Source organism: Cynocephalus volans, chromosome 1 (assembly GCF_027409185.1).
Source record: "Cynocephalus volans isolate mCynVol1 chromosome 1, mCynVol1.pri, whole genome shotgun sequence".
NCBI lineage: Eukaryota > Metazoa > Chordata > Mammalia > Dermoptera > Cynocephalidae > Cynocephalus > Cynocephalus volans.
This window is the reverse complement of record NC_084460.1, coordinates 285,606,437-285,626,139: the sequence shown is the minus strand read 5'-3', so window position 1 is coordinate 285,626,139 and position 19,703 is coordinate 285,606,437. Positions and strand designations below refer to the sequence as shown.

The window sequence follows — 19,703 nt, the reverse complement described above, 5'->3', positions numbered from 1 at the left end:
CGAAAGACTTGTCATCAGAGGCTTTTGGAGAAAAGAGTGGCTCTGTTCAGCCCACTGAATCTTAAACCACCTACTGCCTTATTAATCTCATTGCTAGAAAGGAAAGTTGAACTTCTCTTCTGTCTCCCCTGTTCTGTTCTCTTCTGTTCTTTCCTCTCCTCTTCTTTCTCCCTTACTTTCTCCTACCTAGTACTTCCTTATTAATTTCCCTTTGGTTCTGCAAGACTGTTCCTGAAAAGGCAATGTGGAAAGGAAAGGCGATTGTCCATTAATTCGCGTAGAAGTGGCTACTGAAGACATTCCTGACGTCCACTCTTTCTGCAGTTGGATGCCTGACCTATTCACATTGGCTGTGGACCCTAATCAAAATGATCAGATAGTGAATTGCTCAAAACTTTACTTCATTTTGCCTATATAGATCCATATCAGTAGACATAACAGGAGACAAAAATTTGCCTCCAAGCGAACATATTCAAACTTCCTCCCCATGAAAACCAACATGAATACTGGCATATAGGAAAGGCCATGCACCCTTCATTTCCTTTAGGCTGGTTGCCTGATCTTTTTTTAAAGCTCAGCCTTCTTGTTTAGGCCCTGAGGTATTTTGGGGAATGGGATTTATTTACTTAAATCGCCACCTTAATCCCACAGTACAGACACATGTCCTGAGCCACGTGGTGTGAGTACACTGGCCTCCAATTTAGATTTTTAAGGAAATTTGGTGTGGAGCAAGATCCCAAAATCCTTTTTTGTTGGATACACATACTGGCTGATGATGGGCAGGGTCTTCAGAAGAGGAAGCAGATGGCATATTGGGTCACACTCGTATTTCACAAATTTGGGAACTTTTACAAATATCTTCAGAGTTTTGGTGGTTATTTTTCTCTGTCAGTCTTAGATTAATAGAGAACATTTTTTTTTTCTTCTTTATGCCTGGTAGGGCTGGTTGACAGAAAGGGAAGGGGTGCAGAGGGGATTACCTTTACTGAGGACATACCGTGTGTCAGGAACTGTGCTTTGTTTTACAAACTATCTCTTTTTCTTAAAACCAGCCTTTGAAGCAAGTGTTTTAAACCCCATTTTGCTGATGAGAAAACAGGTTCAGAAGGTTAAGAGGCTGGCCCCAAATCAGGGAGGGAAGTGGCCAAGTGGATATTTGAAGTAGCTTGGCCTATCTCCTAAGCTGTAAGTCTTCCACCATGACATGAAGCTTCCTGTGCCCAAACCTTTGATATCACCTCTTCTAGTTCGATGGCAACTGTTGCTTAGACACAAAGAGAAGACAAAATTTCAAAAAGCTGGTGATAAATCATTCACATTACCTATTTCGTCATTTTGACTGGTTTGCCAGTTCCTCTTGGGGCTTTCTGGTGGGACGTGACACTAATCTGAAAGCCCATCTTTTAGATGGAGCCTCACACTTTTGCAGGATGAAGGGGAGGAATCAGACTCTTCTTATTCCCTATCCCCTTCCTCCCAGCCTCCAGGGGAATACTCTTCTCACAGTAGGTGTCCCATGCATGATTTCTGATGATGACCTTGATGTTGCTACTAATTCTTTTGCCAGCCGAGGATTAAGCTCAGCCTTCTCTGTTGCCTCCAGGAAAAGAGTTTTCTCTTTCATTTATGTTTAGTTATTACCTCTTTCTATCTTCCAACAAGCAATAATTGACCCAGATAAGATTTGGATTTTCAAAACAAGCTTTCTGTGCTTCCTTACAGAACCCAAGAGAAAATGGGAAGCAAAGAAACAATCTTGAAATTCCATATGGGAAGTGTCAGTTAAAGCATTTATGTATTATTTTGATCTCTATATTAAAGATCATAGGCTCACAGAATCTATGGTTCTGTTATTTAGTAAATAATGTATCTAGGTTTTTCAGCCTTGAGAGGCCGTTTAATCTTTCTGTTTCCACAGGGCATGGCTAGATTATCTCCTACATATACTGACACTTTGCCTCGGTGGAAAAAGCGCTGGAGTGGGAGTTTTACTTTTTGAATTTAGGCTCCGTATATGATTCATATTATGCAAATATGAATGGTGCCAAGGACAATATTAGCCACGTCTTAGGCATTCAATAAATGTTTGTTGTATGATGTGTGATTTGGAGTAAACCCACTTGCTCTCTGGGCTTCAACTGTGAAATGAAGGGACTGGCCTAGGGTTTCTTTCAGTGATTCTGCAATTTTATAAAAGCTTTGCCCTGGCATTTTAGTTCTCTTAGTTGTTTATCTTCTTATCTCTTTACATAGATTTCTGGCACAAAAAGAGTAGTATTTAACTTTCTTCTTAAATCTGCCTTTCTTCTATTTCCCAAACATCTCATGTCATGCTAATCCTGGCGAAGTTTAGTTGTCGATAAAGCTGTTTAGGTTTTGTGTGTCTTTGGGTAGTCTTGTCTTAATAGGGGTGGCAAAAGCATTCTTTTGTTTTTTACCCTCTGAAAGGCTCTCTGTTTAACTTGTTACCTCTTTTACATAATGAGCCTTTGTTTATTTGTTGACTTTAAAGCAACTTATGCACACAGTAGCAAAATATTTGATAGTGGAAAATACAGACAAAGAAAGGCAAGGTAGTTCTTTGCATATCTGAGTCCTGGCTCTGCAGATCAGGAAGAAAAAAAGTGAAGATATTGGCTATAATTTTTCTTTGAACCCACATCAATCCTACTCCTCCAATGATAATCCTAATAAGTTCTTATATTGGTGTAGCCTCTCTGCGTTCTCAAGAACCAGGAAGGTGACATCTCTAGACCTCATTTCTTCTCATCTGGAGGATAGGGATGACCATACCCCTCCAAAGAGGGTTTCGGTAAAGATGAAAGAAAATGCACACAAAGGACTTAGCAGGGAGCAGGGGCTGGGTATAGTAAGCTGTCAGCAGGTCAGTAAGTGGCAGCTTTTCTTATATCATTATTACTATTATTAAGTTAATTTTACCCATAAAGGTGAAGAAACCATCACAAGAAGGGCTTTGAGAGATCCATGTTCTGCCTCTAGTTAACCAGTTTACATACATAAGATTTCAGAGCTAAGTTGTTCTACACGGCGATGGGTGAATCACACTTGGACCAAAAAATGTGGTTTCAATTCAGTTGCAGTAACAAAAACATAAGCTAAATCCCCTCATAAAGCTAGTCTTTTACAACACAGCTTTTCTTTTCCTATTAAAGAAATATTTTCCAAAGAAAGGAGGTGATTATGTTTGGGAAAGTAAAGTGTCTAGAAATAATTATTTTAACCTACTTGTTTTCTGTTTTATCATTGATGAAAATTAATGATAATTAACCCAGAATGAGATCATCTCTAATATTCTTCAGTTTTGAGTAGATAAGATGTAAATGGAAGAAAGGTACATAATCACTACATGGAACATGATCTTATGGTCTATTTCATAGAGTTCATTTTTTTCATTCCTAACATCTAGAAATGCATATTTAATTGTGAGAGGTTAAAAATGCCTATTGTTCTTTCAAATTGTTTGCAGTGTTCTGTTTTTTTCCTTCTTCCTAACTCAATTTCATTGAATATCTATGAGTTGTCACATTTTTAGTTAAATAATAATTGTGTCAAGCTGTGCTGACAAAACGTCCCGACATAACTGTTAAGTATTGTCATTTTAAGCATGAAACAGTTTAGCTAATGATTTATCTCTTATAATGCAGCACTCGGGGCAGCTGTATGATTTGTCTCTTTAGCAAGTCAAGTAATTTCTTTAACAAAATGTTAAGCACAGATGGGCCATAAGCTGTCAGTTAACTATTATTGTGTCTGCATCTGCTTGCTTTCAACGCACTGTTTTATGTATTCAGTCAGTTACTTAGCTGCAGCTCCCTGAAAAGCTGAACCTACTCTGATTGGCAAATAAAATGTTCATTTGTCTCTTCTTCCTATTGTTTTGTTTTGGTAACACATGTCAGCAGCTCAATTACCCAGTTCATTAACAGCTCCCAAAGGACATGATGGCCAGCCCGTGATAAGAGGGCAATTGTGGCACATATGGTCAATAATGACCTCTCTCTTGGCAATTGTAAATAAAAGTCACTTGGCCCTTTTCCTTTCACCAGAACTACTGTTTTCCTGTTCTCCTTCAGTGTGCAAATTACCTCTTTTGCTCCACACTCTCCAATCCCAGGAAACCAGAGTTTAGCTTACTGCTTTTAGAGACAGGGAGGCTTCATATGGATAGCAGTCTTGTCTCTGAATTTTAATTATGACTGACTTTTGAGCTCTTGAGAAGGGGAAGTTCTTATCAGGGGAGACTATTCTTAGAAAGCTGTTAGCTGATTAATTAGTTAACTAATCAGTTTTCCTAATTGAATAGCAACACATTTTCTTGGGGCTTTAGTCTCTTTTTCTCTTTGAAATGCTCTGGTGGCAGTTACCACAGAGTTTTAAAAAACCATTAAAAAAATATTGCAAATAGAAGCTGCTTGCGGGGCTGGGGCAGGGAAGGGTGATCTCATCCTTCCTTGATGAGAGAAATTCATGTTGTAAAAGGAGTTCTCATTACACACACGTAAGCCTCAAACTAAAGGGTTTAAGAGGCCACTGGGTTAATTTGGGTCAGTGTCAACATTCTTAAGTCATAGAGGATTCCTCCTTCTTTCAAAGGAAGTGCCTGAACAGGTACAGCTTGGTTGGTATTCTGTGGCTCCCTTAAGAAAAATGTGGCTTGTGTCAGGGGATGAGAAAGGTCACAAGCATGTTTTTAGTTAAACATACCAGTGACTACATCTACTAAAAATAATCGCCAGCAGCGCTGCAGCGAATGAATGAAGGAGGAATAGCCTTTCTTTCTAGCTGTGCTGTTACAAAGAAGGCCTTCCAAAATGGCTAGTCGTCAGGTGGTGGCTGTTGGGAGAGAACTCCAGCTAGAGACAGGTCTGCCAAGGTGATGCGGATGGAAAGCCAGGGCGCACCTGATGGTCGAAGTCACCTGAACCCTGGGTGGCAGGTGTCTTCAGAGCGGCGCAGCTCAGCACCTCCGAGGCAGCTTGGCCGTCCTGCAGCCTCTGCGTGTCAGTGTCAGCCCTTATCTTAAATAAACACCCAGTGGTTCATGTCGTGCATTTCAAATGACTGCGGGGCGACGGAGCACAGGCCGGGCCCTCCCGGACCGCCCCCGCGGCTGGTCATATTCATAACCAATCTGTACTCTCCTCCCAGGGCAGCAGGCACTCGGGGAGTTGTTGAGTGTCAGGGTTTATTTGTGTTATTTTGATTAGCCCCAACCTGGCAGGAGCTTATTTTCCTTCTAATGACCTCGTGCTGTGAGACGGCAGCTTCCGAGGGAAGAGCTTGGGTCAGATGGGAGGGGGAATAGCGTTACATTTCTCCAGCCAAAAAAAATGGGGCTGCTGGGCAGGAGCGAGAATAGGTAAAGGGTTGGAGGGTCTTAATTAGATTCAGCGATCTCGAAGGAAACTTTCCTTGAGAAAGCCCAACATCTCCTTGCCAAAAATTGTCCTACTTTAAAAATATTTTTTTTTAAATTTTGCACTTGCTAAAGAGTCTTTTGCTGGCACATTTGGGGGCGAAATTGTAGAGGGAGTAAAACCAAAACAAACCAGACTCCTCTACCCCCCAGACTGACCACTGCTTTGGTTATAAACCATCTCACCTAGTTTATCAGCTAACAAAATAACAACTACTCGAATCTGGGTTCTGGGTTAAGAATTCTGGAAAGTCAATTTATTGCTTGATAGTTCGTTAGGTTACACACAATTTTTAGTATACCTTAGGATTTGTTGTAAATCTTTGGTTTGTTCCTTTCAGCAATGTATCTCTTTTTTTTTTCTCAAAATATATACAATTTTAAAACACTAAAAAGTATCATCCCGGATCACTTCTTAGCTTGTGAATTAATGTGGAAGAGAAGCTTCCAGGTGCTGAAGTCTCTCAACTGGCTTGGATTAACCCCTACTGTGCATCCATTTCAACCCCTCCCTCCTCCCTTCTCTAGAAGAAAAAAAAAAAAAAACCCCAACCTCCCCTTTCTCATCCACTCTGGCTTTCTTTGTGTCTCCTGCGCCCTGCCAGGCAGGTGTCAGAACCCTGAATGAGGGTAAATGCCCCGTTGATGGATTCCACAGATGGAGCGTGGAAATCGGTAGAATAGGCCTCAGCCACAGGCCATTTCTTGGGATCCAACAAAAGCCTCCAAATAAGTCAACAAAAATCCCGAAGATCACAAAGGGACAATGTCATTTGTCATTTACTCTGGGTTTGGGAGGGAACATCAGTCTTGCTTCCCTCCTTCTGACTTTCACCCGAGTAAACACGAGAGACGTCATTCACATCTTTCTCGGTGTCAAAGGGCTGCTTCAGATCCGAAAACAGTTAGTTGTCTCATTGTACCCTTCAGGTTGGAGGGTAAAGCTCACAAGCACAGGAGACATTCTGCGATGAATTAGCCAAGTAGGTGCATCAGACTTCGAGCTGACTTGTGAAAGCCTTTGTGGAATATGCTTATGAAATACCCTGAAATGGTCAGACACAGTATGAAACGAATGCATGGAGCTCTCGGGAAGGGCTCTTACGTTTATCTTGTTCTTTTATCAGTGAGACGCAGCTTGGAGTAAAGATGCTGACAGGTCTGGCTCAGAAAGATTAAAACAGAGGAAAAGACCCTCGGATTTGGTCCGAGGCCATCTTATAGTAAATGAAGGATGACCAGGAGTTCAGCCTCCAGAGATTCCTCTACCTCCTCCTGAGTCTGTAAACCGCATTGTGTTATATTTAGGGCAAACATAGAGTTTAAATGGTTGTCATGTTTTGATTCTTTAATTATTCAAATGGAAGGTCTTGCTGAGAAGAAAGACAATGTGCCAAATTCATGCTTGTGAATTATTTTGTTTCACCATTTTTTTTGCCTGTCTCCCACCTCTGAGTTATATTTGTCTGGAAACCAGTAGTTATAGAATTCCACATGACTAAATCCCTATAAAATTGAGGCAAGATTTCATGTATAATAGTGTTAACTAGGATGAAATATTTCCCGAGGCTACAGAAGAGGTCACAAGGGGCTAAGGGACAAAGACATACTCTCTAATTCTGTAATTCCTTCTTTAATTAAACGTCATGGTTAGGCTGCTGGTGGTAATACTTTTGCCTCCGCCTCCCAGTTTGATTTGTTTCCGAAGGAAGAGTTTGTAATCCTGCGGGGTACAACAGTTGCCCTATGCCTGACACTGTCCATTTTCCCAAGATTAATGTCGGGAATTAATATGAAATCATTTGGGACAACTGATATTTTGGCTCCTAGAATCCAAAATTAGTTTGAGTTAGAAAAAGATGAAATGACCTTTCTTATAAAACACAGAATTGAAACACTCAGTTCCCTGATGAGAGGTGACACTTTCCAGTGATCACTCCAGGATTTCTGCTTAATATCCTGTGAGTATGTTTCAAGTTATTTATTCCTGAACTTTTGTTTGAAAAGAACTATACAGCTCTTGATATCGTTTTACTAAATGCATTGTAATGAAAAAGAAGACTTTAGTAAGGATATTGAGTAATCAGTCCAACTGCTTGTGATTAGTCGTAGATTTCAGAATGACACTGGATCTTGGGAACAGTGGTCTGGGATGGTTCTTAGCTGAGACTGAAAAATGGTTAGACTACTTTGATTCCATTGGAAAATTATTTGATTTGGTATACAATATTGATCCAACTGTAGTATTTCTGTAAATTTTATTCAATTCTGGGCAGTTTTTTTTTCTTTTTTTGGTGGCTGACCAGTACAGACGCTTGAGCTTGTTCTAACATAGCACTCTCACCAAATGAGCTAACCAGCCAGCATGATTCTGGGCAGTTTTTACAAATGTGGGACAAATAGTAGCAATAGTGTCAATCAGCTAAATGATTGATATTTAAATTCCCTGTTTTGGTTCATTTCTGCTATTCCTCTTCAAAAGGACTCTGTGTGTGTGTGTGTGTGTGTGTGTGTGTGTGTGTGTGTGTGTGTGTGTGTGTGTGTGTGTGAGAGAGAGAGAGACAGAGAGAGATAAAGGAACTCATCACTTATTTAGGACACTCCAAGCTAGAAGAGTGAAAGAGAGTGCGTCCTCCAAAGTCTCATAGACCTGGGCCAAATCCTAGTTTCCTTTAGCTCTGTAACCCGAGTAACCTCTCACAGTCTCAGTTTCCTATTTCTGTATAGTGGGGTAAGTACTTACTTCCTCAGGTTGGTGTGTGGTTATGTGGGGAAAAGAGAGAGATCTTCACCCTCCTGGAATAGTTTGCTGCAGGGTCATTGGTGACACTGAGTTAAACTAATGTATAAGTCAGAGAATGGAAGGGGTTTTGATAATGAGTCAAAACTTCCCAAATCTGATAGCAATATGGATTGGGAAAGAATTTGCAAATTGTTATACTATGAAAAGCAATAAAATTTCTATTCAGGAGCCTGTGAATTATGTATCGATATGGATTTTCTTAGGAGAGTTATTCTGGAATTTCAAATTGGGGGATAATATCTCTAATGAATAATAAAGCAAATTTTGTTTGTGAAGCATCTGTAGAATATGACTGAGCCATTTAAATGTAATTGAAAATCTCCCCTTAATATTAAGGCTGTACAGTAGTAATAGTCCAAAGAGATTATATTTAATCTAGGGTCTGTATCCTAGCAATTTATTAAGTCATTTACATAACTGTCTTGTTAACATTGCTTATAGTTTCCGAGTCAGAGCAGTAGATATTCTATACAGAAAAAATATATAATTCCTTCTATCAAGCTGCCTGAAAGTAAGCCTTGTTTTTACTTGTGTGTAGTATTTAAGATTAGATACTTTGTATCTAGTATCTAAGTTGTACTAATAGCTTGACTAAAACTGAGTATGTAAAATAGATGAACTTCAACAAAATGGTTTCCTATGTGCTGTTAAATTGAGATTTATGTTTTAGATTTGTTCTTGGCAAAAACTGAATGATTCAAATTCAGGTGGTTACTGTGAATCAAGTTCTGTGCAAATAATGAATTTTATTTCTATTGACTGATATGAAAATATCAGTATTTCCATCTTTAGAAATAGCTAGGTTTTCCTAGCTGGTAGATTAATCTTGGGTTGCTGACTTTACATATTTTAAAGCCCACATCCTTTTAGCGTTTACAGATGGGGAAAAGTTAGAATTAACTTGTAAGATTGTGGCTTCATATTGCCAAAAAATAATCAGTTGGTTCAAATAATTTTCCAGTAGAAAAATCAGGCAAATCATTTTCTCTGTGTCTTTTGAAATGATCCTATATGGAGGTTTTCCTAGTTAGGTGCAACCTTTCCATTGCTTTTGGATAAACAGTTTAAATGTAAAAGTAGTGATTTGTTAGCTTATTAAAGAAAAATTTATTTGGGGTGGTAAAGGCTATCCTATAGAACTCTTAAAAACTGACTCTTTTAAATCACTAACTGTTGGTAGTTCTTCATCTTAAAACAAATCACAATCCTCTTTGAAAAAATTGGTAATTACTCATCAGGAAAATGCAGGTATACAAATGCTTGCAAAACTTTCTGAATAATTTTTGAGAGTTCACAGATCCCCAAATTCCTGGAAATAGATATTGGGAGACTTGTAAGAGCTGAATTCCCATTTTAAAGATATGAAATAGTGGCAGAGAAATCAGAGTTAGAACAAACCTGAAATTTTACCCTACGCTTGTGTTCATTCAACATGTACTAATTGAGCACCTACTGTGTTCCAAGGGTTTCACAGTGAACAAGGCAGAGCAGGGCCTTGAGCTGACAGAGCTTAGATTCTGGGGGATGTTGATTGTTAAGGTGAAACACAGTGGTCTTGACCCTCAGGATTAATTCTCACTGGTGCTTGTAAATCTAACCAGTCTTTTTCTCCAGAAACCAGAGATGACTTTGATTAATTGACCTGACAGTGCATGGCACATCATATTTACTTGGGAGGATTTAATAACCCCAGAGACTCCCAAAGGAAACATGAAAATTTCCGCATACTATTATCCTAATGGGATCATAGTAGGAGACTGTGCAAGTGAAGATTTAGGGTTCTCACAGGCAGAGGAAGCTTTTGTTTAGTCCTTAAATGCTGTTGAGTTTTTTCACCTGAATTGACTTTGGAAAGAAAGGTCAGGGCAACAGAAACTGGAAGCATGGAAAGAAAACATTCTATGGAAATTTATTGTCTTCTTTGGGGAATAAGTAATTTGCTTCTTAGAGGGCATATTATTTATAATTTAAAAATATAAATGTGGAAGTGAATTTTCTTGGTAAATTGTGGTGGGAAGTATTTATACATGTGGGAATTTTGAGAGGGGAAAAATTAGTCTGAAATATTTTATAGAGGTGGTTCTCAAAGTGTCATCTGGGATCAGTAGAATTGGCAACCTGGGAATGTGTAAGAAATGCAAATTCTTGGGACCCATTGCAGACCTACTGATTCTGAAATCATGGAAATGGGGCCAGCAATCTATACTTTACCAAGACCTCCAGGTGATTCTGGTGTTTGAGAACCTCTGCTTTACAATTATGCAGAAATTATTGCTCATTTGGTTTAGCTCACATTTATCAAACATATATGTGTATTGGGAGCTTTTGAAGTTCATAATGTGATGCATGGCATATTTCTAACTCCTTTAAAATATTCCCATAGTTAAAGAAAGTGTATTTTTCTTCTTTTTGGTACTAAAATACTCTAAAATAAGATTTATATTAAATGAAGCCATTTTACATTAAATTAGATAACATAATTGAAAAACCAAGCATAATACCTAAGATACAGTAGGTACATTATACCGTATAACTCTGTTTTGCTTTTATGCACAAATATTTGTTTTCAGGTATATTCTTTAATCTGTCATATATATTATCAATTCATTATATTGCCTCTTAATCTCACAGTTTAAATGTGAATAAAGTGTAGAAGTATTAAAATATTAGAAAACTTAAAATCGTATATATGAGTTCCTTTTGGATGTGCACCTTCTAGGGCATCTTATAATTTATACTGAAATAGAATGAAATTTTAGATTTCTGTAGGGCAGAGTTAAGTTTGAGCTTAAGATAAAAGAGAAGCGAGTAGTATAGGACTTACTATATTTTCACATTGCTTCTAGTGCCATCTGCATTTTCCCAGGTTTTACCAGCCCGAGAGTACAAATGAATTACCTTGACATTGACATTAACCGTCTACAATTTTCTGGCTCAAAGCACCTTCCCTGCTTGCTGACAGCACACCTTAGCCCCTTCTCTAGAGGATAACCCCATTATTTGGGGAGTTTTCGAGTGCATATGGATGTGCTCAGGAGCAAGACTTCTCTGGCTTCTCCTCTAGGCTCAGGGACTGTGACCTGATAGCCCTTTATCAGGCCTCTGGATAGGCTATTCTCCGGATCAGAGCCCTGGTCTGATGTGTCCTCAAACCATAGATCCTTCTATAAGCCAACAGGTTTTCTATTGCTGTCACAACTCAATTTGCTGTGGGAGCCCTAATGTATTCCTAGCAGAAAAAGGGAGAATGCCCGCTCTGCCCTTGCCCCCATCAAACCCTGGCCTGGCAATGGCACCGCTTGTGTCCTCAGCTTTGCTAACCGCTGTTCACAGCTTCTTTCTATAAGCATGCAGACCTTGTTACTCTGAGAGCAGACACCACATTGTATTGTTAACACAATTTCCCTGCTCTCCATTCTCTTTCCCAGGTACCTGCACAGTCAGTTTTGAAGGTCCCATATGAATACCAGCAAATACAAGCTTTGTGGGGAGGTAGCCATAGCAGGGCCGGCTTCAGGGGTATTTGTCCTATGCAGTCACGCAGGGCCTCACACTGCAGAGGGCCCCATGCTTGGGTTAGTGCTCTGTTATTGCTGTCTTGAAATTGGTAATAGTTTTTGAATGAGGGGCCACACATTTTCTTTTTGCAATGTTCTCCTCAGATCAAACAGATGTCCTGGGCAGCTGCTCACCCACTCAGCAGGACCCAGACTCTGAACTTCAGTTTAGGGACAATTCTCTAGATGGTGCCTGCTTCTTGTTGGGTCCTTTCTTGAGATTTACATTGATAACATGTAAATTCTCCTAAAAGCACTTCCCAGTATCTGGTAATGAGATACTACTAATTTTAAATATGATTTTTCTTATGGGAGCAGTACAGTCTATAAATATATAGGAAACTTGCAATAGTTTACTGTTATTATCTTTTGAGATACTAAAAGTCAACTTTGTAATATATATATATATTTTTTAAATCACATTTGTCAGCAGATTTCTCATTATAAAGCTAGTGAAAATTTATCAGGAACCAAATTAAATATGATTCATCCATTAGATACAAATGGAGTAACCATTAAATGCTATGTATAAAGTCCATACAAATGGAATAAGGCCTGTCCCTGTTTTCTAAGAGCTCATAATTGGCCTAGAATGACAGATGCCTATAGCAATTATTTCTGCCTGGGGGGCAGGGAGATAGGGTAGGAGAAGAGATTAAATATCATTTAATAATGTAGAATTGCACGGAGAGGCTTGGCATCCATGGGAAGATATTGGGAGTGTATGTAGATTAGGATTTGAATCATTCTGGCCTGGTCAGACTTGTTTTTTGATTCACACTTTATCACGTTTTTCTCCTGTGCTTGTAGCCTCCGCACCCCAATCAGATGAAGGCTCTGACATCGACTCTGAACCGGATTTACCACTAAAGAGGAAACAGCGCAGGAGCCGAACCACTTTCACTGCAGAACAGCTTGAAGAACTGGAACGTGCTTTTGAGAGAACTCACTACCCTGATATTTATACCAGGGAGGAACTGGCACAGAGGGCAAAGCTTACTGAGGCCCGAGTACAGGTACCACACCCAAACATCCACGTCCTACTTAAATCCAAATAGGAGACAAAAAAGCATCTTCTCATCTAAAATGTATTTTAAGCCTCAAACATAAATATATTAGGGATGGCACTTAATGTGTATGCATATCTTTAGACTTTGGTTATTATTACTAAGACACAAAAGTGTGTCAACACATGTTACTCGTCATTCCAGGAATCCTTACTGTGCACGTGGTGCTATGTGGACATTGGGGATGGTACACAGATAATAGTAAACAATGTTTGAGTGGTTACTCTGTTCCAGGCACTTTTTAAAGTGCGCTACATGAGTTAACACATCTAATCATTAAAACCCTGGGTGGGAACTATTACCACCCTCAATTTCGAGATGAGGATATTGAGATTTGGACTATTTAAGTAACCACCCAAGTTTGCATAGTTGCATGGCTAATGTAGAAATAAATGGATCCCATACACTTCATCTCTGTGACTTTTCAATTATGCAAATGTGCAAAGATGCATAAGGTAAAGTCTCTTCCTTTAAGGATTTTATAGTCGGAAAGCATTTCAAGTAATTATACTATTTTAAGAACATATTGAATTACCTTTTGAACTCTTAGGAGCTCTGAACCCTTTGGAAAAGGCTACTTAGATGTAATATGTTTCTGTTGAGAATAGAATAATGTTTTCATCGTTAATGATGAATTTTCCTCTTAAATCAGTAAAGCACTGTTCGAAAGATTACAAATGTCTTAGGGTATTCTGGAACTCCTCACTGCCCCAGAAGCTGTTACCTTACCTGGAAATGTTTTATGCTATTCCCAGATACTTGGCTTTTATAGTCAAAGTCAGGCTGGGGACTTGGCAGTAAACTAGTCAGTTAACATGGTGCTTTGATTGACAATGCTTTCACATATGCAGCTAATTAACTGTATTACAGAGTTTTATAGAAATAGCTGCTTCCAGACTGCAGAGCCTCGTCAGAGGGATTATGTATTCAACTTTCCATATGATCATCATAGTGCTATGAAAATCAAGGGGTTCTAAGATGAATTCAGACAGTTCTCTCAAGGAGCTGCAATCTCATATGGATAATAAAGTAAATATACAAATAATTCAAAAGCAAAGCAGATGTGATAAGTGCTGAAAGAGAAAGAAAAAAGTGCAATGGGAGTTGTGAAGAGGAAAGGATGAAATCTTGTTGGAGTAAATAAGAGAGGCACATGAAGGGGGAAGATTTAAGGTGAACTTTCCAGACTAGACAGATACTCATTGGACAGGGAGGGTGGGGAGGGCATGAAGTAATAGGGAATTGTAGGAATAAAGGCACAGAGACTTGCAGTGCATGGGCCACATGTGAGATGAGCTTTCATTTTCATTCTAGTATTGAGAGAAAAGTGAGGAATGCAGTTGTTAGAGTGGAAGGGTGGTGGAAGGAATGTGGGTGGGCAGCTGGGTGGAGGGCTTGGGTTTCAGGCTAGAGAGTGCACACTTGATGTCATAGGCAGCGGGGGCTGTGGCATGAAGTAGGCAGTGGCAGTGGGAATGGCATGGAAGGGACGGTGGTGACAGGTATTCAGAGATACAACGTAGGCAACTGGTTGTGTAAGCTTGAGGTGGGCCTAAGGGTGAGTGGAGGGAGAATCATAGACACTTCAAGATTCCTAGGGTTGATGTTTTAAAGTTGAAGCTACTGAATTCCTCTTCCCATTTCATTGCACACTATGGAAGTGACGACCTTCATTCACCACAAATCCTATGTTATCACGATCATTGATATGAACACTGACCTGAGGTCATTTCTGTACTGTGCAGTGAGGAGGAACACTCTATGCCAATGGAATGGGTAGAGGCATTCAATCGTATTACAATCGTATAATGACAATGTCAATAAATTATATATATATGGCAAATCTATTTTGCTTTTATCGTAGTTCTGTGATTACCCAGTTTAAATGTGATGTGAAGACCGACCGTTCCTCACTGAGTGTGCACCGTCTTCCAGCGTTTGGTGCCTGTGGCTGACCAAGCCCACATACCGGGTCTGTTCTTAAGACAGATCAAATATCAGCCCAGAACCCAATTTGAGTAAAAATAAACATTTATTTTAAAGAGATCAGACAAGGAGGGTGAAGAAAAACTGAAAAAAACTCTACCTTATTCCTGCTTTTGTTAACACTGAGGGTGGGGGAGAAAATAAATCTCAAACCCATGCAGCTTGTACAGTACCCAGCATTCTCATCTGGCTCAATGAATGTCAAAGGATTATAATAATGGCCCGTTAACTTTCAGAGGACATGGGATCAAACCAATAAAGAGTGGTTCATATTTTTCTCTACAGTGACCTCCTCTCCAAAGCAAGGCCCTCATTACCGTAACAGCTGTCTTAATGTGGCTTTAACCCAGTGACTCTTTACATTCCTTTTGGTTCTTTGGTTCCCTTGAGACACATCATGTCTTACACCACATTGTGATGTACAGCCTAACAAATTCCCTAGAACACCCAGCATATGGATCTTTTACTTAACCCAGCAGGAAAAAGAAGGGAGTTGTTAATCACTGATTAAAATGCCAGAAGAAGATCCTTTAGTTTTTAGTAGGATCTGGGAAAGCAGTAGCAAAGTCAACTCAGTTTGAGTGATAGCCAGTAAGCGTGAGTTAGTTTAATTTGGGGCACCTGCGAAAACCAAACACCAAACCTAAAAAAATCCCAAGCCATGTCTACTTTCCATTTTTGTTCCTGAGGAAAAATATTTCTAGACGCTCCAGATAGAGTCTAAAGATATAGTAATGTAAGCCTTTATCAGTGGTTCATAAAAATTCATTTGGAAAGTAGTTATGTTGTGTTATCATAGCCAAATCTGAGTACACAATCTAAGAATGTTGTATACTAAAGACTATTTGCCTGTTATTGATGCTACCAGTAAAGACTACTTGCCTAATTCACTTGGATAGCTGTTATGCTAATAATGACAAACATGGAAGTTTTGTGGCAATATTATTTGCAAGTATTTATAATGTGCAAAAGTTTTAGTAAATAGCCCATTGAAGAATTCCATGAAGTAGGCAACTATCATTTTCTTTTACCACCAAGATAATGAAAGACAGGAGAGGAAGCTACTTGTGGAAATATTTAACTAGGAGTCAGAAGAGTTTTGGTTCCAGCTTGGGTTTTGGGTTTTGGTTCCAGCTTCTAAATGTCTTTTTTTTTTTTTGAGTAAGTCACTTAATCCTGCTGTAATACTGCTGGGCTTCAGTTTTTTGTTTTTGTTTCTTTAATTTTAAAAATATGGGGTAAGTTAGATCAGATGATCTCAGGCTGGGTCCATGGATCACCAGAATAACCATGGAGGGACTTCAGGAGATCTGGGAGACTAGAGATTTGTACATAAAATGCTGTACCTCTGTGTGTATACACAAGTGTTAACTAGGGAGATTTGTACACAAAATTTAGTGCCTCTTGTGTGTATATACAAGTGTTAACTAGGGAAAGGGCCTCTGGCTTTCATCATATCCGCGAATACCATCTTTTCCCCACTTCCAAATTAAAAACTGCTCGGATTCATGATCTCTTAGCATCAGGATTCATGATCCTTACAGCACCAGTAATTTGCTATTCTCAGGGAAATCCAATGGTGATTTACAACCACCTAATAGACATGTATAGTTCAGAAGTTAAGATGGGTGTGAAGTATTTTGAACTCCACAATGAAGCAAGAATATGGTCATCCTGCAGCTCTCTGCAGGAGTTTGCTCTGGGGTGTGCACAGGGGCAGCTGAGTGTGCAACCGTGTGTGTCCATGGTCCTTAAACATGCATGGGAGCACAGAATTCCTCATCATTCTTGCCTCATCCTACTCTCCATGCAGTGGTCAAAGCTGGACAGCAGCAATGATAGGAGGGCCGAGGAAGGTGTGGTGCAGAAAGAGAAAGGAGATGGAAGTGAATGAGAAGGTCCAGGAGAATGAGCAGCTTGTTCCAAATTTACCTACGTGGAAAGTACTGTACTTGCCATTGTGGCATTAGACATCCCTGAGTCTTGTTTAATCAGGATTTTTATAATCTTGTGAATTCTTTTTCTAAGAAAAAGAGGGTTTTTTCTAAGGGTTAAGTATTATATTCTCTGTCCATTTTTCACATTGAATTTGAAATAACCCATCTGGAATAATGTAGGTTAGGTGCCTTTGAGGACAACATCAAAAATGTGAACCAGTAATTTATTAATGAGCAAAATTAGGCTTACACCCTGGGACAATTAGCACTAATCCATGAAACTTGGAAGCAAATTTGACCTAAGCTTCCATTCAAGTCAAACTGGCTTTCAATTATTTGAGGTGTTTGTTGGGTACTTTCCTGTTTACTCATTGGCATGAAAGGCTTTGGCTCTAGACCACAGAGTGAAAGAAACAAAGCAAAGCTTTAATTCTTGGTTTTCTCAGACTGAAGAGTCAACGTGAGCTATTTTACTCAACTATGTTTATTGACCACTTAATATCTCCTTGATATTATTTTAAGTGCTTTTATTGTATGGTCTCTTTTAATGGTCACAACAATTTAGTGAAGTAGTTTTTTATATTCCCCATATAGCAGATGAGAAATCAGAGGCCTGCAGATATGAAACAAATTGTTCAAAGTCACGAAGTAGTGAGTGGGGGAGCTGGGATTCGAATTTGCTTGATCTGCATTGCACTTGCGTGAATAAAAAGTACAGTACTACTGAAACTTAACTGTAGAAAGTACTAAGTTTTTCCTAACTTCCATTTTTGAGATTCTGAACAAATTGGTTACTTACTTTATAATGAAGAGAAAAATTTATGAAAATTTTATTTTGCTTGTAATTCATAAGTTTTTCCTCTAGTTATCATGTTATTGGGATTTTTCAACCAATTTAAATTTTACTTCAAAAAAACCACTGGACATAATACTACTCCAAAAATGCATCTAAAGATTATTTTCTAAAAGGCATGAATATAGCTTTATGGAAGGGCTCAGTGGAGAGGCATACAAGTAGGGAGAGGTCCAGGGGGCAGATGGAAATGAACCAGGCTGCAGTTTGTCAGATGAAATAGAAACTTGCTTTAAGAGAGTTTTGATGTACTGTGATATTATACATGAAATTATAGGCATTTAACTGTGCCTAATAATAGGTTACAGACCAGTGTGTGCCTCCTGTCCTCACTTTCTCACCATGCTAAGTGTGATATGGAAGGCCAGGTAATGTTGTGTGGGGAGAGTGGAATGACATTGATCTGTAGGTCACAGAATGACATTTAACAGGTGTGTGACCTGTTCTTTCTGCCCTGTTGGTAAAGGCATCAGTGGAAAACCCATATTCTCTTCTAGAACATCAGTCAAACTCCAGTTTGCCTTTGTTGCTATTGCTACTCTTTTCAAAACATGGAGAAATTTCTAGTAATTGTAACCACTGAGTCATAAACGCCCTTCATTTATTTCAAATGAACTTACTATTACACACCCGTACATGTCGTTCAATAGACTAGTCCTTGATTGTCTATTAGGAATTAGTGATCCAATATTGAAAGAGTTATCCAAGACTTCTGAGTATCAAAGACATTTCTTTCAGTTAAATATAGGGTGATAACAGCAACCCAGGATCACTGTACTTCGTTCTTTCAGGTATTTAAAATGAAGATTATTTCATGGGCACCCCCTTTTTTTTTTCCTACTAAAAATGAAAGTTATGTCTTTTCTGAGTTTCAAAGCATAAAGAAGGCAAGGACCACTTCCCAATTTGCAACTTCAGTATGTTTGTCCTTCAATGCTTCTTTCGTGAGCCTTAGCTGGTTTTAGAAAATGCAGAAGGCTGGCAATGGAAAGATGTTAAAGGGCCAGACGGGCAGGCCAGTCCTCACTAAGCCCAGGTTTTCTCAGGAATAGCCCCCGGATTTATTTAACCTACATTTAAGCAACATTTAAATTCCTTCCTTTGGGAAACTGTTCAACCTCCTGCCGAAGGTATGCTTTTTGGTAAAGATTTGCTTCCTAACAATTTCTCTTCATCTTTTATTATAGATATAATTGATCCTGTGTCATAAATATAAGAACTTTTTAATCCAACTCCTGATGTATTTACTCAATGTCCTTGATACTTATTTGTAACATTTTGGGAAAAATGAAAACAAAATCAAAACCCCTAGAGAGTTTGGATTCTCTCTCTCTTTTTAAAAAATCTTTTTGCCCCTAGTCTCTTTGGATTCTATCTTTTGAAGGTATCTGTAGAAAGTTATGCTGTTTCTTCTTCTTTATTATTTGAGCAATGATATTTTTATTTTAAAAACTGGGTTATGTTGGAATTAGAATGAATCCTGAATCAATGGTAGGTTGAGATTGAAGGACAGATCAGGCACAGCCATACCCCGGGTAAATCAAACTTGGTTTACTTATCTAAAGGTTACAGAAGGCAGTTGGCACAGAGAGATTGGCACCTTGCTCTGATAACAACTGAAGTATAAGTTTCTGAGTTTTTCATAAAGGGTCTCACCAGGGGAACTGAGGATTGTAAATCTGCATGAGTGAAGTCACATCAGAATTTCTGAGAGTGCAGTTCCCCTCCCAGCCTAGTACATAGAGCTGGAGATGCACTGCATTTAGTTGATCTAGACAGGTGTGGGGAATGACCTCACCTGAGCCAGGAATATCTCCTTAATCTTGCAGCTTTATAACATAAAATATGACTATAGTGCGTGTGCAGTACAGTACACTCAGGCATGAACATGACCCTAAATTCCCACCCTCAGCCTTCTCAGGCTGACACATCTTGTTCCAAGCACTTTCTTGAAAATGGTTTTCTTTCCCTGATGCCTCTGGGAGTCATAGGAACAGGTGCTCAGATTTGCAGTGCAAAAACAACTGATGTAGACCTGGAATCGTGTGCTGTTCATGGCTCTA

General features: G+C 39.1%; 1 protein-coding gene across 2 annotated transcripts in view; it reads left to right on the top strand.

Annotated features, from left to right (window-relative positions):
- PAX3 (paired box 3) overlaps nucleotides 1-19,703 on the top strand; it is a 94,619-nt gene that overhangs the window by 53,753 nt on the left and 21,163 nt on the right. For both annotated transcript variants that reach the window (XM_063111927.1, XM_063111920.1), the window contains exon 5: nucleotides 12,608-12,813. In XM_063111927.1, the coding sequence (XP_062967997.1) occupies nucleotides 12,608-12,813 (206 nt within the window). The remainder of the gene's footprint in view (nucleotides 1-12,607; nucleotides 12,814-19,703) is intronic.